The sequence below is a fragment of the Malaclemys terrapin genome, chromosome 3 (assembly GCF_027887155.1).
Source record: "Malaclemys terrapin pileata isolate rMalTer1 chromosome 3, rMalTer1.hap1, whole genome shotgun sequence".
In the NCBI taxonomy this organism is placed as follows: Eukaryota; Metazoa; Chordata; order Testudines; family Emydidae; genus Malaclemys; species Malaclemys terrapin.
The window spans coordinates 194,713,525-194,736,562 of record NC_071507.1 but is presented as its reverse complement, the minus strand read 5'-3'; the positions used below and the strand labels follow the sequence as shown (position 1 = coordinate 194,736,562).

General features: G+C 44.1%; 1 protein-coding gene across 1 annotated transcript; it reads left to right on the top strand.

Annotated features, from left to right (window-relative positions):
- The first annotated feature begins 240 nt into the window (after positions 1 to 240).
- LOC128834566 (serotriflin-like) lies at positions 241 to 23,030 on the top strand. Its single transcript, XM_054023474.1, has 8 exons — positions 241 to 314; positions 5,570 to 5,628; positions 7,780 to 7,902; positions 9,267 to 9,357; positions 10,602 to 10,747; positions 11,493 to 11,587; positions 13,771 to 13,859; positions 22,393 to 23,030. Exons 2-8 carry the CDS (start codon positions 5,572 to 5,574, stop codon positions 22,518 to 22,520), a joined length of 729 nt encoding a protein of 242 aa, XP_053879449.1. The 5' UTR covers positions 241 to 314; positions 5,570 to 5,571; the 3' UTR covers positions 22,521 to 23,030.
- The last annotated feature ends 8 nt before the right edge of the window (positions 23,031 to 23,038 follow it).

The window sequence follows — 23,038 nt, the reverse complement described above, 5'->3', positions numbered from 1 at the left end:
CCCACTTTAATAGATTTCTCTCGACCCCCCCACCGGGGTCCATGCATCTGATAAAGTGGGTTTTAGCCCATGAAAGCTTATGCCGAAATAAATTTGTTAGTCTCTAAGGTGCTACAAGTACTCCTCGCTGTTTTTGCTGATACAGACTCACATGGCTACCACTCTGAAACCTATGCTGATATTGTAATTTTTTTAAAACCACGTGTTTATAAAACAGGAAGTAGGTGTGCTATATATACACACCTCCAGAGTGGAGATAACTTCAAACACTTACAGCCCTTCCAAAGATACAGAAAGACTCAGGCTGGAGAAAGGTAACAAATTATTTTTTTTACAGAAATTATATTGGAGAAAATACTTATTCAGCACTGTCTCACAATGGCTATTTTATTCAAAATCTAAATAGTACCAAAATGTCTTTACTTTTAATTGTATAATTTTAATGTACTAATCCCACTGGGAAACTATACTAATAAATAATATTGTCTGTCTATATTATTCTGATCTAAATTGCACTGGTGTAAATAAGAAATGACTCCCCTAAAATCAATTGAGTTAATCTGATTCCCACCATTGTAATTTAGATCCAAATGTGGCCCATCATGTCAAGGCATTTTCCATGCAAGGATCTTAAAGCACTTTGCACAGTGGGTATCTATTATCCCACTTTGCAAATGGTTAAACTCAGTCACTGAAAGACTGATTCTTCTCTCTCTTACATTGATTTTATGCTGTGTAATTTCCGTGGAATTACCCCCGATTTAAACCAGGGTATCTGAGCACAGGTTTTTCTTCTCTAGAGAGACTAAACAACTTGCCCAAGGTCTCATGCATACAGTTTATTAGACTGTATATTAAATATTTAAGTGAAAAACAGGTTAGTTGTATGTTCTTAGTGAATGGGAAAAAAATCCTAAAAGGCATAAATGTAAAACACATAAAAAATAGAAAATAATGTATTACAATGTAAACTGAATAAACAAACCAATGACTGTTAGTCACAAAATTATCAGAAAATTCCCAGCATTAAAAACAGGTCAGAAAAATTTCTCAGCTAGGAAAAAAAATAGTGTTGGCTTGTAAAAACGCAAATGTATGAATTTGTTTCTAACTTCGTAGTTTAATAGATTTTTTATAATTAGGAATTTTTAATATATGATTACAATTTGCATAAAATGGCTACAATTTTCAAACCTGGGTACCTGATGTTAGAGTTCTAGAACTGGAATTTTCAAGAGCACTTAAGGCTCAGATCCTCCAAGGTGTTTAGGCACCTAACTCTATTGAAATTAATCCCATTTACTTGGTATAAAATTGTATTTGGGAGCACAAATATCTTTTTAAGAATCTACCTTCAGTGCTCAGGTTTCAAAATGTTGGATAATATAGTTTGATCGGGACCTATTTATTAATATGGGTGGGCTTGATTGTCAGATCTTATTGAGTGCAAATGTGTATTCGTATTTTAAGTTTGTGAAACAAACATTTAATTTAATTCTAGTGCTAGAAATGTTTTGTATCCCTTGCCATACATTTATCTGGGGAATTTCAAGCACTATTCACTAATATGTTAGAATGAAGATAATGTGTGTACTTAGCGGGAAATCCAGACAACACCTCTGCACCCAAAGATTTCCCTCCCTCTGCAGGACTCAGACTTCAGCATGCATTATATGGCAGCTTTGCCACTAGCTTTATTTAGCATAGTCTCAAGCCCCTGGTGTGGTTTTCTTATGTAACAAGGCGGGGGGGTGGGGGTGCACATGGGCTATGCACATGTGAGGGGTGTGGAGCCCTGTTTGGTGTTGTGTGGGCTCTGTGTAGCAAGATACATAGAATATGGAAGGATAGAGCATGCCAAGGCAGAGATTCTGACAGTGGAGCCTCTGGTCCCTCCTCAGCACAGCCAGGCTAAACTAGAGGTGCACGTGGTAAAGTAGCCTCCATAAGCGTACCATTGGCTGGTAGGGAAAGGGACAACGTTTCCCCAGTGCCTAGACCCAGGCTACTCGGTGTGGGCGCTGGGCAGATAATGGAACATCTTCTCATTGCTACAAAACGTGACCATACCCTGCTTGCCTCACCCACACGAACTGAGCCTTTGACTTCAGTGTAGCTACTTCTGCAAATGCAGCAAGCAGAGCTTGTCCTGTGAGCAGACTTTAATATTAGAAATGCACTTTAAACCAAAATCATTTAAAACCTTTGCCTCCCACTTGGTCTGGCATTTTCCATGCTACGGGTAATGATATCACTCATGCCTGCAATGCAGGGAACTGTAACCATCATACTGATTGTCCTGTTGGTCACATCATGAAACTGTAGAATGGGAAACAGAGAGTCCTGAGCAGCTGGACTTCAATCTTAGCAGGTAACAGGACTCTCCGTTCCCGTTTAAAAGCTATTTATTGGTAATTCCTCTGCAGAAGTTAAGTATCAGAGGGGTAGCCGTGTTAGTCTGAATCTGTAAAAAGTAACAGAGGGTCCTGTGGCACCTTTGAGACTAACAGAAGTATTGGGAGCATAAGCTTTCGTGGGTAAGAACCTCACTTCTTCAGATGCAAGTCTGAAGAAGGGAGGTTCTTACCCACGAAAGCTTATGCTCCCAATACTTCTGTTAGTCTCAAAGATGCCACAGGACCCTCTGATGCTTTCTGCAGAAGTTGGAATCCTTTGTCACATCATAATCATTCACTGCAGCAATTATAGATTCCTAGCAGGTCAGATCAGAAGAGATCCTTATCATCTGTCCTGATCTCCTGTATATCACAGGCCATAGAATTTCACCCAGTTTCCCCTGCATTGCATCCAATAGCTTGTGTTTGACTAAAGCAGATCTTATGTTTACTTATTGATTTTTATGTTGACTAGTAGCAATTTGTGATCATAGCAATCTGAGGGTGCTTTTCCCACTTGCACTGATGTATCTCCACTGAAGTCAATGGTCTCAACCTAGTTTAAGTGAAAATCGGGCTACAAATATACAGGAAATTTTAGGCTTTAAACAGGAAACGGCTGTCTGATGTATATCAGGATCATATAAATATCAGAGCCTCCTACTCTTGTTTCAAGGAGTAGGAGAATACCAGTTGTCCACTCATTTAAAGTAGATCGTTGCGTAACCCATTTTTGCGGTGTAGTGTGTTAACTTGCTGCTAGCAATTTGCCAGACTGCAGCAGAAGAACTCAGTTCACATCAGGGGGAAAAGTTACAGCTTTTCCTAATTCTTGCTTCTTACCTGTTATGAACAGGTGTAGTTAATTTATTCATCTGATAGGAATTTACAACTCTGTTTTCTACTTCCTTCTTATGTTTACACATTTAATAGGCATTAGAATTGTTGCGTCCAAGTCAAACAGGATTTCTCAGATCTCTGCCATATTCCTACCCTACCTAGTTTCTGTGTTTATACAACAGGCTGAAACTAATATTTATTGTTATGTATAATATTGCTCTATGAGCTGAAATTTTCTCTCAATTGGCTTTGTCCTGTGGAAGTCACTTTATCACCCCAAGGGACAATAGTCTGTTTTCATAATCTGGGCACTGTGAGGGCAAGCACCATCTGCTATTTAACTCTCAACATCTGGAGTAATTTTAGCCCATGTATATGTTCTGGTATCACAGTGACCTTGCACTGAGTTATCTGTTTGAAGTAACCTGGCCTTATGACCCAGTTTCAATCAAGAGTCCCAACAAATACATTGACCGTCTAAAAAAGCAATAGTGCAAAAATAAATTTAAATTAATAGAGATATCCTATCTCCTAGAATGGGAAGGGACCTTGAAAGGTCATCAAGTCCAGCCCCCTCCCCTGCCTTCACTAGCAGGACCAAGTACTGATTTTGCCCCAGATCCTTAAGTGGCCCCCTCAAGGATTGAACTCACAATGCTGGGTTTAGCAGGCCAATGCTCAAACCACTGAGCTATCCCTCCCTCCCTCCATTATGTATGTATGTATGTATGTATTATACAAATACACAGAGGGAATCATCCCTCCATCTGACAGTGAATAGAGCTTTGTTAAATCCTGCAGAAACACTTCTGTGAATATTCACTCCAATTCTGGTCACAACAGAAAACAAAAAACTAACAAGCACACGGACACATGCACATTTGGTTTTAGCACCATAGTGCAGAAGTTATCAACCCCAAACCCAACTTCCTGGAAAAGTCTGAACAGCTGCTCTGCAGGAGCCATGGGGAAACCTGGCATCTCCAAGGAGTCAGCTGGTGTGAAAAAACAGATTAGTGAGGCTATGTTTCCTAACTTGGTAACCTCTACTACTCATGACACCTGCATTCAGGGTATCCCTACTCAGTATGAGGAATATATTTTTAATGTGTGAATATAGCAGGGCTGATCAAATTTTCAGTCAGGAAAATCAAAGAAGCATTTTGTTTTGAGTCAGGTTGACCCCAATCAAAATATTTTGCTTTGTCAAATTGAATCAAATTGTTTCGTTTCAGGTAAATTCAACATTAATCTATGTCCATTTAAGATGCTGCACTGCCTCATGGCAGTTGTAGTTTGGGTGCCTCATGCACCCATTCTCTTCTGTTGGTTGGGCTCCCTGGCTGGACTACATCTCCCATCATGTATCCCAGTCTCCCCTCTGAACTACCATGGTGCATCATGGGAGGTGTAGTCCAGCCAGGGAGCCAGGTCCATAGAGGAGAATCTGGATGAAACACCCTAGAACTAAAACTTCCATGAGGCATTGCAAAAGCTCAGGTGGACTCAGTTCAATGTTGAAATGAACTAAAATGAAATGTTTCAACATTTCTGATTTTTTTTAACTTTCTGTTCAATAAGAAATGTTGATATTCTAACTTTTCTACCCAATTCAGGGCGGGGAGACGGGAATTCAAAATATCAGAACTTCCCATATAGCAGAAATTCTGGGGGGTGGGAGAGTTTGACCAGCTCTACACCTCACCCACTTCCCTGCTTCTGATTTCTGACTTCAGAATTAGGGAAGGCAAGTCAGCCATGATGGCGTAGGGCCAAACTGGGAAACAGTGGGGAGTTTGAGCAATCAGCAGTAAGGAAGCAATACAGAAAAAAGGCAACTAGCAGAGCAGGAGAAGCGAGTGGAAGAACATTAACAAGGAATGGAGTGCTATGTGTAAATTGGTAGAGGACTGGGTCACCTGTAGGAGTTGATATGGGAGAGGAAGGGCAAGGAACTGAGGACTATTATATCCATCTAAGTGCAGCATGGGTTAAAACAGCACCTCTCTCCTGCACACAGCTGTTCAACGCTATGTTTTTTGAGGAAAGCAGTGGTGAGATCCTGATCTACTGCATCACCGAACAAAGGCTCCTTTAATAAAGTGAGGAGAAGACAGGCAGGAAACTGCTGCACATTCAAGTTATTTCAAATAAGAGAAATGGAGACAAAAGAAGATTTTTCTCATTAAAATGTTAGAACCCAAGTTGCCTTCATCCCTAATAACCCCGTCTTGCTCCAGAAATATATTCCACTAACAAAAATGCTGCTTCAGAAAAATGCTGCTCTTTGACAGAAAAGAGGCTAAATGACATGGTGTTTATTTTTTCCCCAGAGATGGGTCTGCTAACTGTGATCGTATGCCTTGCTGCACTGCACCAAGCTGTTGGACAGGTATGAACCTTCATTTCTATGCAGAGGAATAGAAACAGGCTGAGTTTTGTACTAAACCACCTCCAAAATAGTTAATTGCCTGGAGTTCCATAAGTACAGATGGTATTTGACCACCAGTACCCATTACTTCAGCATGTACTCTAAGCATCTCCACATTTTTCCCTTCAAAGAATCCACCCTTATTTATTTAAATACTTTCTACAGCTAAGGTCTGCTTCTCCTCTCACATTAGTCTTATACTGGTGTAATTCCACTGAGTTCTAATGGAATTATATCTAATTTAAACTGGTGCAAGCAAGAGGAGAATCAAACTTTGTCAGTATGGAAATGCTGGTGCTGTAGTGCTTTCACCAGGACCCACTATTTTCTGGAACTCCTTCCTAGCACTTTGCCATCCTAATGGAAACAAGCAGGAAAGCAGGTAGTTTACTGCTGGCTGCTTCTAAAGGCACTGCTTGTTCACAGAGGACAGACACTTCATAGCTATTCACATACAGAGCACCTTCATTTATCAGAATCTCAGCTATTCAAAACTCCCTGTTGTCCATGTCCCCTGATACGTCCTCTGACACCTATTAATAACATTGGAAATTCCCACAATGATCTGAAACATCATTTGCATGCATTCAGCATCCTCCTGATACTCAACTCCAATTCTATTTTGTTCAATAAAACTGTTTTCTAATCACAGATTAAACTAAAATGCAGGCCACAATGGGCTCCATAACAAACTGGGTTCATTCATTGCTCTTTTGTTAACTGCACTGTCCCCTCAGGAATAGAATACTTTTTTTTTGCCCCCTTTAAAACGGTTTTCTTTCTTTGAAACTGATGTAGACAGTTGCACACAGGATCTCCATTGACATCAGCATTACAGAGCAAATCTCTGATTGCTCTGATCTCAATGCTGTATACTAAATACTGTACAGTAGAGATTAGAATTAAGGGTCCCATTTGGGGACATTTCAATTAAAAAACGTGTAACGTTCCAGTTTTCCAACATCTTTTAAAATTATATTTCTGATCCTTCTCCCTATTAGTTGTGAGCCATACCCTTCTCTTCACTGTGATACTGACAACAAACCTTTCCCTGGCAGGACATGAGTCGTTTCACTCTAAAGCCATTTAACTTAAATGCCAGGAATCCACTGAGTGCTGATCCAGATGTGAGCTTTTCCAAAGTAGGGAAGTGTTTGGGCCCCAGCATCTTGTTCAGCCCAGTCTAGAGACAGAGGCTAGTTGCAAAGTTTGATATTGGATCCACATCTGTGCTTTCCAAACATTCAGGGATGTTTGGATCTGGGGATGCAGTTCAGGCCCATCTATGCATTCCCAAAGCCAGCTCTGGGATCAAGAGGGTCAATTAAGGAGAAAAGGGAATTCACCAGCAGGTGAAAACAAAATGGGTCACCACTGACTGGTGAAGTAGAAGGGGAGGGATCAGCAAGATAGGGATCACCACTGACTGGTGAAGTAGAAGGGGAGGGATCAGCAAGATAGGGATCACCACTGACTGGTGAAGTAGAAGGAGAGGGATCAGCAAGATAGGGACCACTGAAAATAACATGCTAAGGGAATGTGAGGGAAGGTGCTAACTAGTGGGAGTGGCAGACAGAGGTGACTAGATGGATGGTATAGAAGGTATCAGTGGAAAGGAACAGTGTAATGCAGCCGGGGAGCAGGGAGTTGATGAACTGGTTGAATGGAAGGGAAAGTCAGAAAAGCAGGAGGTAGAAGGAGCCAAATATGTGGGCATTAGGATGGACAGTGGGAGGGGGCAGAGTCAGAAGAGATTGACTGGGGCACCAAGAGACAGATAGGGAGTTTGGGAATCTATTGACTGGGGAAGCAGAAGGGAAGGCACTAAATGGAGGAGTGGGGGGCTGAATGCTGAGAGATGGGTTTTCTGCTACTCATTAAAAAGACAGAGGAAGGAGAGTCATTTACTGACAGTGCTCCATAACCCCAGGGGATGCTTCCAAAACCAATGAGAGCCAGTTAAACAGATCCTAAGAACATTATGAGTACAGTATAATCATCAAACAGTAGTTGTTAAAATAGTCAACTGGGATTATAGGTTAATGCATTGAGTGTGGTGGGATTTGGCAAACAAAAATGAGACAAAACTTTTCCTGTGATTTTTCACTTTAGAAGCCAGCTCTGGGTTTTTCTGCTTTGTCTCGTTTCGATGTGGATAACCAAAAGGTGATCGTCGACAAGCATAATGACCTTCGGCGAGCAGTGAATCCCACTGCCAGAAACATGCTGAAGATGGTAAGCTACATGGCATTGCTGTTCCTACAGATCTGAAATGTTTCCCATTGTCACAGAGTGGCAAACTTGGCCCTCAGAATCCTTTCCATGATAAAGTGCAGTTTTCCCACTAAGCTGGGGAAGTGTAAAAGAGTGGGAGAGAAGCATGTCCTTATGGTTGGCCATTGGCCTACGCACTGGTAGGCCAGAATCTACTTCTGTAATTGAGTATCAGAGGGGTAGCCGTGTTAGTCTGAATCTGTAAAAAGCAACAGAGACTTGCATCTGAAGAAGTGAGGTTCTTACCCACGAAAGCTTATGCTCCCAGTACTTCTGTTAGTCTCAAAGGTGCCACAGGACCCTCTGTTGCTTCTGTAATTGACTTGCAGCAGAGCAGAGGAATTTTTTCAAAACCACTGAAGTGACTTAGGAGCCCACGTGCTATTGAAAACCCTACCCTTCACCTCTGTGCCTCAGTTTTCCCATCTACAGAACTGAATTAATAATATTCACCTACCTCCCAGGGTCACTGGTAGGGTGACCGGATGTTCCGTTTTTAAAGGGACACTCCCGGTTTTTGGGACTTTTTCTTATATAGGTGCCTATTACCCCCCACCCCCTGTCCTGTTTTTTCCACAGTTGCTATCTGGTAATCCTAGTCACCGGGAATCTTACACCAATAATATTTCTCTATTGTGTTGAGATCTTTGAATGGAAGGAGCTCTAGGAGACAAATTCCAGTTCTTGTGCAGGAATCTAGTACATGGGCTCTGCACCACTTATGTCCCATTTAAGCCCTCAAAATAAGGCCTGAGTGGTGCCTAGGCCTGGAATAGCAGATGCTGTCCCTCCAGGCCCCCTTTGCAGGGATTGCCAGCTCCTGGATCTTTGTGTGCTGAAACTGTGCAAAAAAGGCTTGCCTCAACCTATTTCTAATGTACAATACAGGTTTCATGTCCTTTATGGCTGCCAAACCATTATTAAAGCAGGTTGGAAACTAGTTTACAGACCTTTCCATTGGACTTGGGCATTGGTACCATCACAAACCACTGCACTTTCAGGGCTAGGCTCTAAACTATAGAGATTTTGGTTTATTCATTCATGGTGACAAGAGGGTCACCTCTTAGATTGTGGGGCTGAGGAGTTTTCCTCTAAGGGAACAATCTACTTCAAATAGGTAGAAGAAATCTTCAGGACATTATAACATTCAGGATCCCCAGCTAATATAAACCAGCCTAGATGCAATGACTTCCATGGGACTATTTTGACTGACACCCACTGAGTAGCCAGGCCATAATCTCCAGATCTGTATTTAGTTCTACATTCACTATTGCGGATTGGTTTTACCAAAAGGTAAATATGATATTTCTCCTTGTTTCCTTAAGGTATGGAATCCTGAAGCTGCGAACAATGCTCAGAGATGGGCAGATCAGTGTAAAATGTCCATCAGTCCTAGCAATGAGAGAATCGTTAATGGTAAGTGAAGAGTAATTATAAATTATGAGTGATTGAAATAACCATCTGGAGACTTACAGGTACAACCATATTACTGCAAAACTGTTATTTTAGCAGAGCAAGAGCACTGATATAGGACAGGTTGAGATTTCCCTTCCAGATCCATATAGTTAGAGGTCTATAATGCAATAAAGGAAAAAATTCACTTGTGTTGAAACTTGACACACACAATCTCAGCCAGAGAGTGAATGTTTTCTTCACCATGGAAAAAAATTGCTTCAAACTTTTTTTTTCTTCCCATTTGCCCCCGCCAAAATCCATAGGGGAGAGGAATCCATTAATTCTGTGTGCCGTGTCTTGACTGCTGAGACATGAAACTCTTTGGGGAAGGGACTGTCTCCTACTAGGTCATTAGAGTGCCCAACACAATTAAACCCTAATCTCTGTTAGGGCCTTTAAATGCTATTGTAATACAAATAATTGGTAAAGTGGGACTTAGAGTGATGCACAAGTTTTGAGTGAATCTTCTGCACAGAGATGAATTTTACAAACAAAGAAGTTTGCACGGGTGGTATGTACACCATAATCAGTTATTGGAGGGGGGAGACTATTTTAATCTAATATTTAATGGTAGCCTGTTAATCCAAGAACAGGTGGTATCTTTTAACTAGAAATCAGTGTTATTTTTAATCTGCCCTTCTCATCTAGTATTTTAATGAGGTGCTTCTAGTTTAAACAGTCTGTAAATGAATATCTCTGGGCATACAGGGCCTGCTCCAAAGCCTATGGAAGTTAATGGGACTCTTTCTATTGTCTTCATTGGGGTTGGATCAGGTCAATAATTCCCTTCTTAGAGGTACTGGCTTATAGGTACTGCTTTGTTCAGACTGGAAATAAGATGTACATTTTCAACAGTGAGGTTAATTAACCATTGGGACAATTTACCAAGATTGTGGTGGATTTTCCATCTCTGGAAATTTTTAATCAAGACGAAATGTTTTTTTTTTTCTAAAAGATCTGTTCTAATTCAAACAGGAATTACTGAGGGGAAGTTTTATGGCCTGTGCTATACAGGAGGTCAGACTGGCTGATCACAATGGTCCTTCTGGCCTTGGAATCGATGAATCTCTGATTAGACACAATGCCCAGGGTGGAAATATATGGTGGTTAACCTAACTGTAGGGTGCAACTCACATTTCTGCTATTCCTACAGTCTCTCTCCTTGTCCTCACACTGTCTTGAAACTGCCTCATTTCTATTTTCAGGTGTCTTCTGTGGTGAAAATATTTTACAGGCAACTTATCCCCAGTCTTGGTCTGATGCAATCCAAATCTGGTATAATCAAGTGTCTAATTTCAAATATGGTACTGGAGCAATCAAAGACAATGCCCCTATTGGTGGCTACACTCAGGTATGGAGATGAATGACAAATTTCCAACAAATGAAATATTGTTTTAGGAAGAAAAGTGATCCCAGTCTGGAAATAAAATCTATGTATGTGAGCACCCATGCGTCCCCATCAAAGTCAATGGAACTGTGTCTGTGTAAATAAGGAAAGTTAGGAGTCTGTACCTCTAGAAACTTATTACTATTATCTGTCATTCCCTGCCTGGTCCAAAGTTCACTGAACTAATTCAGAGTCTTTCCATTTACTTCAAAGGGCATTGGATCAGGTCTTTAATAAGATATATTCCAGCAGAAAATTATGATATTTTGATTTTTCTTCTTCCCAACATGGGACCAAATGTCAAAGTATCTTAAATTACTAATAATATACTAAATTGTGGAATGACAGTTTCTGGAAAATGTTGATTTGGAAATGTCAAAGCAACACATTTCAAAGCGTGGATTAGAAACAAAACATTTCTTTTCTTGTCTGAAAAATCATATAGGTGCTCTGCAAAAGATGGTTGGTCACGTGTTTCAGTCTCCTCCTTCTCCCAACTGCTAAATTGCATTTTTCAAAAAGCTAAATATACAGAAATATTTCCTTGATATTACTTTTCCATGTAAGCAATTGCTACAGTTCCCACAGGGCTGTTATGGGTTCATGAACTGAAGAGCTGCTGTTCTGTGAGCTCATGAAGGGGCTCTCAAATAATCCATGATTGAAACGAAGCCTTGCTGATTGAATGAACTTATTTTCATGCCTGCAGGTGGTTTGGTATCATTCTTACCAGATTGGATGTGCAGTTGCCTACTGTCCTCAGAATAAGTGGCAATACTTTTATGTTTGCCAGTACTGTCCCGCGTACGTACCAATATATATTTCCTTTAAGTTGAAACACTTTGTAAGATGTTTTGAAACCTTCTAGGTAGGGCTGTCAATTAACTGCCGTTAACGCGTGTGATTAATGCACAGCACAATTAACGTGTTAATTTTTTTAATGCGTGTTAATCGCAAACCCTCTGGGCAGGAGGGCAGCATGAGTTGCTCGGAAGAACCTGTCGGGTCAGGTGCAGTAACACAAGGTGCCACCAGAGGGTGGGAGGAGAAGAGGCTACAGAAAGTAATGTAGGTCTCATCCCAGCATTTTTAAACTAAAAACAGGACGTCCAGGGGCTTGCCAGAGCAGCCCTCCTCCCCCTTGCAGGGCTCGCCCGAGCCACCCTCCCCTTGCCTCCCGGGGCTGGGGCTAACTCCCCCCCACCCTGTGCCACCCACATCTGGGGCTGCCCCTCTCGAGCTCCGCACTGCCCATGGCAGGGTCTCCTGCTCCCAGCCCTGTGCTGCCCACAGCTGGGGCTGACCCCTCCCCCCCATGCCACCCAGGGCTGGGACTGACCCCCACCCCGAGCTCAGGGGCTGACCCCCACCCCGAGCCCTGTGCTGCCCGCAGCTCAGGCAGAACCCTCTCCCCAGCTCTGCACTGCCCATGGCTGGGGCTCAATCCCCCCTCCCCCCGGCTGAGGCTAATCCCACCCTCGAGCTCTGTGCCTCCCCCGGCTGAGGCGGATTCCCCCCTCCCCATCTCTGCGCTGCCCAGGGGTCAGTTCTGAAGCCAGCACTGCCTGCCAGCTGCAAATTTCTCTGCTTGCCCGCTGGCAGGCAGTGATGCCTTCAGATGACCCCTCGGCATTGCCATCTCTCTCTGCTCTGCCTTGCCGCCGGGACAAATGCCCAGTTTTGGCGAAGAAGTAGGGACGGCTGGGACAGAGCTGAAAAAGGGGCCTGTGCTGGCCAAAACAGGATGTATCGTCACCCTAGCCAGCCCGGGCGTATTGTTCCCGGCCAGCCCTTCACTCCCGGGACCAAGCCCCCTGCATCATGCCCCATTGCCAGGGCGACTATGTATTTTGCTGCCCCAAGCACGGCAGTGAGGCAGCCTTCGGTGACATGCCTGCGTGAGGTCCGCTGGTAACGCGGATTTGGCAGCATGCCTGCAGGAGGTCTGCCGGTCCCGCACCTTCGGCGTACCCGCCGCCGAAGCCACGGGACCGGAGGACCTCCCGCAGGCATGCCCCTGAAGGCAGCCTGACTGCCGCCCTCACGGCGACTGGCAAGCCGCCCCCCACGGCTTGCCACCCCAGGCACGCGCTTGGTGCGCTGCTGCCTGGAGCCGCCCCCCCGCCCATTGGCCCTAGCCGGCCGCTCGCTCTGGAAGCGCCCCATAGAGATCGTGGGCCTGACAAGCTCAGCCTCCCTGCACCAGCCTCTCCTCCCCTGCAGTATGATGAGTCCCTGAGGTAAAAATCCACCCTCCCTTGCAAGCAAGGGCTCACTCAGCTGAAGGGAGCCCACCTAGCTCAGTAAAAGGAGGTGAGCCCAGTACCAGAAACCACCCTTCCAGAAGCAGCAGCAAGACACCTCCCTCCCCCTCCTCCTGCACAAGTTATTGCTTGCTCCTCCCCATTGTCACCCCCATGTCCTCCCAGACCCTCCTCCTGCACAAGTTATTGCTTTCTTCCCCCTGCTTTTGATTTAGTTGTAAATGAATATTCAGAGGGAGAAGGGGGTATTTTAGTATTTGTACACCTCTAATACTGACCTACCTCAAAGGGGTGCTGTAAGGGTTATTTCATTCCTGCCCACAACATATTTGGAGGTCTTTGAATGGAAGGTGCAGAGGTAAAAGGTAGGTAAAAAGCAACAGAGGGTCCTGTGGCACCTTTAAGACTAACAGAAGTATTGGGAGCATAAGCTTTCGTGGGTAAGAACCTCACTTCTTCAGACGTAAGAGGATTAATTGTGTTACTGTATATTCTATACAAGGACCAAATTATTATATTGAATTATAAAATATTATAACCACAGAAATATGTCTTTCTTTCCTTTCAAATAGAACATCTTATCTCCAAAGCATAATTTGAACTAAAACAGGATTGTTTAGGAGCAGATTTCACACACAATCTATGGAATTAGTTCTAAATTATACAGTATGTTAACTTTATTTTAAAGGGATATATGATGTTTGGGTTGCTTTTTAATTTCAGAGGAAATAATGCAGCAAACTTAGCTAAACCGTACAAACAGGGACCAGCGTGTGGCGATTGCCCTAATGCCTGCGACCGAGGACTCTGCAGTAAGTTAATGGTTTTTTGTTCTTTCCAAATCTTCCCTGAAGAAATAAATACAAATGCTAGATTACCTGGGATAATAATGAAGGTTAAGATTTTGTCACAGTTATTTTTAATAAACGACACAGACAGGTCACAGGCAACAAACAAAAATCACGGGAGCCTGTGACCTGTCTGTGACTTTACTAAAAATAACCCGGGGGGCAGAGCTAGGTAGGAGGGAAGAATGACAGCTGGAGTCCCATGGGGGAGACTGACAGGCCAAGACCCACAACCATGGGGGGGACAGCCCTGGCTCCAGTGGCCGCAGCCTCCTGAGCTGGTGGCAGCTGCGGGGCAAGGGCACACAGTCCCAGCTCCAACCACAGGCACACAGCCCCAGCTGCTGCTACGGGGGGAGAGAGTCTCATGGCCCTGGGAAGCCACGAGCGGGGGTGCATGGCCCAGGCTGCAGCCCACACCGCAAACCGTACAATAAAACCCTCTGGCATCTCTCAAACTATATAAGTAGCTATTTTGGACAATATTTAATAAATAAGAGTCCCTTTAAAACAGCCATGGGTAAAGTAAATCCCATCAGCTCTGTCCTACCACTAGACATACATCAGTGGGCTATGTAATCTAGGTAGTGCTAGCAGTGCCCTCTGTTGGAGACCTCAGTACTCTATATTAAGTATTCAAGCTAAAGATTTTCAGCCCTATTCACTTAGGGACACACAAACCCAATACGCACACAAGCTGGTGGGTTACACATATGCATAGAGCTCTGCATATGCATTGGAGCTTTGCAGGCCGCAATTAAGTGTGAACAAAAGTGTGTATATGGTTAAGTGTGCAAATAGTTTCGCCTTCCAATTTGCATTCACCCCCCTCCCACTCCAGTCTCTGAAACTGAGAAAAATAATAATTCTCTACTTCACTGTACTTTGTTGTGGAGCTTAATCTATTAAAGCTTAAAGAACACTGAGATCTTCAGAGGACAATACCAACAACAATTTGTGTTCAGAACAATAAATGCCTAACAAAAATGAAAATAAACCATCCTATTCTTGGTACAACATTACAGTTCAGTCCTTTTGTATCTCCACTAACTTCAGTTGATTTGTACCATGCTTGATTTTGGCTTGTTACACTGTATGATATGGCTGATCTTCTGTTTCAAAGTGATATTCAGTAAATTCCAGTGACTAATACCTACCTTTGCCTAAGCACAACTTTGATTCTACTTTCACTTACATCAGTGTAACTCCGCTGCAGCTAGTTTAATGGAGCTCAGAAGGAGGCCCACCAGGTTTTTGTGGGTACAAAAACAGAGAGGCAAACAAGACTACATAGGTTTATGAAGACAATGGATTGAAAAATACATTTTGAAAGGGAAAAGTTAACTGATCAGGGCCGGCATTAAGCGGATTCCCCCGATTCCCCTAAGAGGGCCCCGCACCTAAAAATTAATTTTTAATTTTTTTTTACATACCCAGCAGCGAGCGGGTAGGGGGGTGTTAGGACTGAGATCCCCACTTTGAACTTTAGGGTACAAATGTAGGGGCCTGCATAAAAACTTTTAAGCTTAATTACCAGCTTAGCTCTGGTTTGGCTGCCACCATTTTTAATGGATTCCCTCCCTGGGAAACCTTGAAAAACCTTCACCAAATCCCTGGTGAAAACAAATCCAACCCCTTGGATTTAAAACAAGGGGAAATTAACCATTCCCCTTCTTCCTCCCACCAACTCCTGGTGAATCAAGATCCAAAACCCCTTTGGATCTAAAACAAGGAAAAAATTAATCAGGTTCTTAAAAAGAAGGTTTTTAATTAAAGAAAAAGGTAAAAATTATCTCTGTAAAATCAGTATGGAAATCAACCTTACAGGGTAATCAAACTTAAAGAGCTCAGAGGACTCCCCTCTAGTCTCAGGTTTAAAGTACAGCAAACAAAGAGAAACACTCTAGTAAAAGGTACATTTACAAGTTGAGAAAACAAAGGAAAACTAACACGCCTTGCCTGGCTATTTACTTACAAGTTTGAAATAGGAGAGGCTTGTTTAGAAAGATGTGGAGAACCTGGATTGATGTCTGGTCCCTCTCATTCCCGGAGAACGAACACACTCCCAAACAAAGAACACAAACAAAAGCCTTCCCCCCCCAAGATTTGAAAGTATCTTGTCCCCTTATTGGTCCTTTAGGTCAGATGCCAGCCAGGTTACCTGAGCTTCTTAACCCTTTACAGGGAAAAGGATTTTGGAGTCTCTGGCCAGGAGGGATTTATAGTACTGTACACAGGACAGCTATTACCCTTCCCTTTATAGTTATGACACGCCCCCCAAATCACAGATAGTGTTGGATGTTTGGTTCCACACTGGCTGTGATTTCTTCCTGGAGTTCTAGGAGAAAACAGAGTTAATAAGACACATGTACCTTTAGACATACTACTGATTATATAAAAACTAACAATATGTTTCATTCCAAAAACAATTGTTAACCAGTTAACTTTGGGAAACTTTCCCGGGAGAGTGCATTAGCCACTTTGTTAGAAGCTCCCGAAATGTGTTGTATTTTAAAATCAAAATCTTGGAGAGCTAAACTCCACCGAAGAAGTTTTTTGTTATTTCCCTTGGCGGTATGAAGCCACTGTAGCGCAGCATGGTCTGTTTGTAGTTGGAAACGCCGTCCCCAAACATATGGGCGTAGCTTTTTCAGCGCGTACACAATGGCATAGCATTCCTTTTCGCTGATTGACCAATGGCTTTCCCTCTCAGACAGTTTCTTACTGAGAAATACGACAGGATGGAATTTTTGATCCGGTCCTTCCTGCATTAAAACTGCTCCCACGCCTCGCTCGGACGCATCTGTGGTTACTTGGAACGGTTTGTTAAAGTCTGGGGCCCTTAGCACAGGGTCAGACATGAGTGTTGCCTTAAGCTGGTTAAAGGCCTTTTGACACTTATCAGTTCACTGAACTGCATTTGGCTGTTTTTTTTTGGTTAGGTCTGTTAGCGGGGCGGCGATTTGGCTGTAGTGGGGTACAAATCGCCTATAATATTCAGCCAAGCCTAAGAAGGATTGGACCTGTTTTTTTAGACTTTGGAACCGGCCACTTTTGGATAGCATCCACTTTGGCCTGTATGGGATTTATAGTTCCTTGACCCACCTGGTGCCCCAGGTAAGTCACTCTGTTTTGGCCTATTTGACACTTTTTAGCCTTAACAGTTAGTTCTGCCTGTTGGATGCGCTCGAAAACTTTTTCCAGGTGCTCCATGTGCTTTGCCCATGAATCAGAAAAAATGGCCACATTGTTGAGGTAGGCAACTGCAGATTCTCCCAATTCTGCTAGGAGACCATCTACAAGTCTTTGGAAGGTGGCGGGTGCATTTCGCAACCCGAAAGGGAGTACATTGAATTCATACATCCCTGCCTGGGTGACGAAGGCTGACCTTTTTTTAGCGGGTTTATCTAGTGGTACTTGCCAGTACCCCTTGGTTAAGTTCAAAGTAGAGATGAATTGGGCATGTCCCAATTTCTCCAATAGCTTATCTGTGCGTGGCATTGGATAGTTGTCAGGACGAGTTACAGCATTTAGCTTACGGTAGTTCACGCAAAAGCGTATTTCCCCATCTGGTTTGGGAACTAGAACCACTGGAGATGCCCATGCACTCTTAGAGGGGCGGATTATACCCATCTGTAGCATGTCCTGGATCTCCCTTTGTATAGCAGCTTTGGCATGAGGTGACTCCCGGTAGGGTGGGGTTCTAATAGGGTGAGCATTACCTGTGTCAATGGAGTGGTATGCCCGTTCGGTCCATCCTGGAGTGGCTGAGAAAATTGGTGCAAAGCTTGTGCACAGCTTCTTGATCTGCTGTCGCTGCAGACGTCCAAGGGTCATGGAGAGGTTCACCTTTTCCACGCCACCATCCTTTTTTCCTTCGTAGTAGACACCTTCAGGCCACTCCGCGTCATCTGTTTCCTGGGCAGTAAACTGGCAAACGTTTAATTCTTTGGAATAAAAGGGCTTAAGAGAATTAACATGGTATACCTTAGGCTTTATGTTGGAGGTGGGGGAGGCTATGAGATAGTTAACAGCTCCTAGGCGCTCCTGGACCGTGAATGGTCCTTCCCACGATGCTTCCATTTTATGGGCCTGGATTGCCTTTAAGACCATGACTTGGTCTCCTACTTTGAAGGACCGTTCTCTGGAATGCTTATCATACCAGGCCTTTTGCTCTTCCTGAGCATCCTTTAGGTTTTTTTTAGCAAGGGCCAAAGAATGTTGGAGGGTGTTTTGTAGGTTGCTTACAAAGTCTAGAATGTTTGTTCCTGGAGAAGGCGTAAACCCCTCCCATTGCTGCTTCACCAACTGTAATGGCCCCTTAACCTCACGGCCATACACAAGTTCAAATGGTGAAAACCCTAAACTGGGATGTGGTACAGCCCTGTAGGCAAAAAGCAACTGCTGCAACACGAGGTCCCAATCATTGGAGTGTTCATTTACAAATTTACGTATTATGGCCCCCAAAGTTCCATTAAACCTCTCCACCAGGCCATTGGTTTCATGGTGGTAAGGGGTGGCAACTAAGTGATTCACCCCATGAGCTTCCCACAGGTTTTCCATGGTTCCTGCCAGGAAGTTAGTTCCCGAATCTGTAAGGATGTCGGAGGGCCAACCTACCCTGGCAAAAATGTCTGTTAATGCCTGGCACACACTTTTAGCCCTGGTGTTGCTTAAGGGTACTGCTTCCGGCCATCGGGTAGCAAAATTCATGAAAGTCAGTACGTACTGCTTTCCTCTGGGTGTCTTCTTTGGGAAAGGACCCAGAATATCCACAGCTACGCGCTGAAATGGGACCTCAATTATGGGTAGTGGCTGGAGAGGGGCTTTAACCTGGTCTTGGGGTTTTCCCACTCGTTGGCACACCTCACAAGACCGGACATAATTAGCAACGTCCTTGCCCATTCCCTCCCAGTGGAAGGACTTCCCCAACCGGTCCTTGGTTCTGTTCACCCCAGAATGGCCACTGGGATGATCATGGGCTAAGCTCAAGAGCTTTACCCGATACTTAGTGGGAACTACCAACTGTTTTTGAGGATGCCAGTTTTCCTGGTGCCCACCAGAAAGAGTCTCCTTGTATAAAAGTCCTTGTTCTACAACAAACCGGGATCGGTTAGAAGAGCTGAGAGGCGGTGGGGTGCTCCGCGCCGCCGCCCAAGCTTTCTGAAGGCTGTCATCTGCTTCCTGCTCGGCCTGGAACTGTTCCCTTGATGCTGGAGACATCAGTTCCTCCTTGGACTGTGGACTGGGGCTTGGTCCCTCTGGAAGCGATGCAGGTGCTGGGGCTGTTTCCATTGACTGTGAACCGCTGTCCGCTGGTGCACTATGTGGTATCTTAGGCTCTGGCTGAGCCTCTTGGGTAGGCTTATCTGCTGCTTCTGCCAGTTCAGGCTCGCTGGTGCCCTCTGGCGTTGGAGTTGTAGACGGGTTTGCAAGCGCTGGACTCAGGGCTGGCAATGGTTCTGGTGCTGGTTGCGTTGCCAGTTCCGGTTCTGGGACTGGCTTTGGCTGGGTCTCTGGGATTGGATCCACTACGGCTGTTGCAGTCGTTGGCAGAGGATCCAGTTCCACCACCTTTGTCTGGGTCTCCGGTAACACAGACGGGGCCCTGGTGGACGGCTCAGGAACAGGGATGGGGGTGAAAGCTTGCTTAGCCTGGCTGCGGGTGACTATTCCCACCCTCTTGGCTACCTTCACATGGTTGGCCAAATCTTCCCCCAGCAGCATGGGAATGGGATAATTGTTATAGACTGCAAAAGTCCACATTCCTGACCAGCCCTTGTACTGGACATGCAACGTGGCTGTAGGCAAGGTTACAGATTGTGACACGAAGGGTTGAATTGTCACTGTAGCCTCTGGGTTGATGAGTTTGGGGTCCACTAGGGATTGGTGGATAGTTGACACTTGAGCCCCAGTGTCCCTCCAGGCGGTAACCTTCTTTTCGCCCACTCTCAAGGTTTCCCTTCGCTCCGAGGGTATGAGAGAGGCATCTGGGTTTGGGGATCTTTGGTGTGATTGGGGTGTAATGAACTGTAATTGGTTAGGGTTCTTGGGGCAGTGAGCCTTTATATGTCCCAGTTTATTACATTTAAAACATCGCCCTGCTAAGGTATCACCGGGGCGATGTTGGTTGGTGGAGACTGGTGTGGTGGGGTGAGAAGGCGTCTGGGGTTTTCCTTGAGATGTGGGTGGGGCCTTGGGTTGTCCCCGGTGGTAAGGTTTTGTTTCGGCTTGCCCCTTCTGATATTCGCTCCAACTGCTACTAGTTTTTTTCTTTTCTGCCACCTCCACCCATTGGGCTCCAATCTCCCCCGCCTCAGTTACAGTTTTGGGCTTCCTATCTAGGATGTACCTTTCTATTTCCTCAGGAACACCCTCTAAAAACTGCTCCATTTTTACTAGGGAAAGCAGATCTTCCAGAGATTTAACATTTGCTCCTGATACCCAGGCATCACAATTTTTGTCAATGTGGTAGGCATGACGGGTAAATGACACATCCGGTTTCCACTTTAGGGCTCTGAACCGCCGACGGGCATGCTCGGGTGTTAGCCCCATTCTGAGTCTGGCCTTGTTTTTAAAAAGTTCATAACTGTTTATGTGTTCCTTAGGCATTTCAGCCGCCACCTCTGCTAAGGGTTCACTGAGCTGCGGCCTCAGCTCTACCATGTACTGGTCTATAGCGATGCTGTATCCAAGGCAGGCCCTTTCAAAATTTTTTAAGAAGGCCTCAGTATCATCGCCTGCCTTGTAGGTGGGGAATCTTCTGGGATGGGAAGTGGTACCTGGAGGGGGGTTGTTAGCATTGGCTGGTGCATTCTGCTTAGCCTTTGCTACTTCCAGTTTATGCTTCCTTTCTTTTTCTCTCTCCTCCATCTCTTTTTCTTTCATCTTCATCTCTTTTTCTTTCAGCTTCATCTCTCTCTTGTGGGCCTCCTCTTTGGCTTTTTCTTCTCTTTCTCTCTGCTCTGTCTCGAGTTTTGTTAATTGAAGCAGTCTCTGATGTTTTCTTTTATTTTTTTCTGCTTCTAGTTTGGCCAGTTCTATTTTGTTAGCTACTTCTTTGGTAGTCATTTTCCTGTTTTCTTGTGCTGGGTCACCCCCTTTGCAGTTGACAAACTGGGAAGCTCTCAGCTCTGGCTGCTGCAGAGTTAACAGTAACTTTCTAACTAGCTACTCCGGAGGATGTAAAAAGAAAAAAAAACAATTCAGCTTGTAAATACCTTTTACCAGTCATTTGCTAATTGAACCCTTCTCTTAACAAAGGACCTGTAAAAAAAACTTAACACCTCTGCCTTCAGGCAAGGAGAGATAAGATATGCATCTATCTACTTCTAGCTCGGCTTTTCAAGCAGCTAGAAGGAAAAAAAATCTCACTGGCTTTTTGGGTATAAAATGATCCCACCGCTGCCACCATGTCAGGACTGAGATCCCCACTTTGAACTTTAGGGTACAAATGTAGGGGCCTGCATAAAAACTTCTAAGCTTAATTACCAGCTTAGCTCTGGTTTGGCTGCCACCATTTTTAATGGATTCCCTCCCTGGGAAACCTTGAAAAACCTTCACCAAATCCCTGGTGAAAACAAATCCAACCCCTTGGATTTAAAACAAGGGGAAATTAACCATTCCCCTTCTTCCTCCCACCAACGCCTGGTGAATCAAGATCCAAAACCCCTTTGGATCTAAAACAAGGAAAAAATTAATCAGGTTCTTAAAAAGAAGGTTTTTAATTAAAGAAAAAGGTAAAAATTATCTCTGTAAAATCAGTATGGAAATCAACCTTACAGGGTAATCAAACTTAAAGAGCTCAGAGGACTCCCCTCTAGTCTCAGGTTCAAAGTACAGCAAACAAAGAGAAACACTCTAGTAAAAGGTACATTTACAAGTTGAGAAAACAAAGGAAAACTAACACGCCTTGCCTGGCTATTTACTTACAAGTTTGAAATAGGAGAGGCTTGTTTAGAAAGATGTGGAGAACCTGGATTGATGTCTGGTCCCTCTCATTCCCGGAGAACGAACACACTCCCAAACAAAGAACACAAACAAAAGCCTTCCCCCCCCAAGATTTGAAAGTATCTTGTCCCCTTATTGGTCCTTTAGGTCAGATGCCAGCCAGGTTACCTGAGCTTCTTAACCCTTTACAGGGAAAAGGATTTTGGAGTCTCTGGCCAGGAGGGATTTATAGTACTGTACACAGGACAGCTATTACCCTTCCCTTTATAGTTATGACAGGGGGGGTCTGCTCTGGGGCTTCGGGGGCATTTCGGCGGCAGGGAGGAAGGTCCACTCTGGGTCGTCAGCAGCATTTCGGCAGCGGGGGGGTCCTTTGGTGCCGTGGAAGACCCGGAGCGGACCCCCCGCCACCGAAGTGCCATCGAAGCCCCAGACCACCGCCGGGTATTCGAATTGGCCCCCGCCATTCATAGAGCCGGCCCTGTAACTGATTTAGGACTGACTTATCCCTTTATCATCTAACTGTTTACCATTTGGTTTATTTCAGCCAACCCTTGCAAGTATATGGATAAATACACAAACTGTGGCACCTTAAAAGAGCTCTTTGGCTGTAGTCATTCTATGGTGAAGGAAAATTGTCCAGCTTCCTGCAAATGCACCACTGAAATAAAATAATATCCTGCTATCCATCACTTTCTCTTCCTTGAGATGGTTTTATTTGATAGAGAAAAGAACCCAGGATACAACAAAAACAAAACCATTCCCAATATTTTCATAACCGCTTCAATACTGGATAAAACAATGATTAAGTTGTGCTCTGCATTATGTGTTAGCTGTCCTGAATATTGTTCTGTGATTGAAACTATTTCCATAATTACTTTAGATTATTCAAAAATCTTATTTTAGCTATCAATGAGCATAGGTCTATTCCAGGAGTGGGTGGGTGAGGTTCTGTGGCCTGCAATGTGCATGATGATGGGTCCCTTCTGGTCTTAAAGTCTATAGGAGTCTACTTCAAAGCATGGAACTCCTGCTGAATTTTATTCTTAAACAGGAAATGGAGTCATAATCTACTTGACTATTTTTTTTGTATTGCACATTAAATTTCAGTTGATTTGCCGCTGACTTTTTCTGTGATTATAAAATGAATGTAATCCTGCTAAATAAAAGCATTGTTTAACTCCATCATTGCA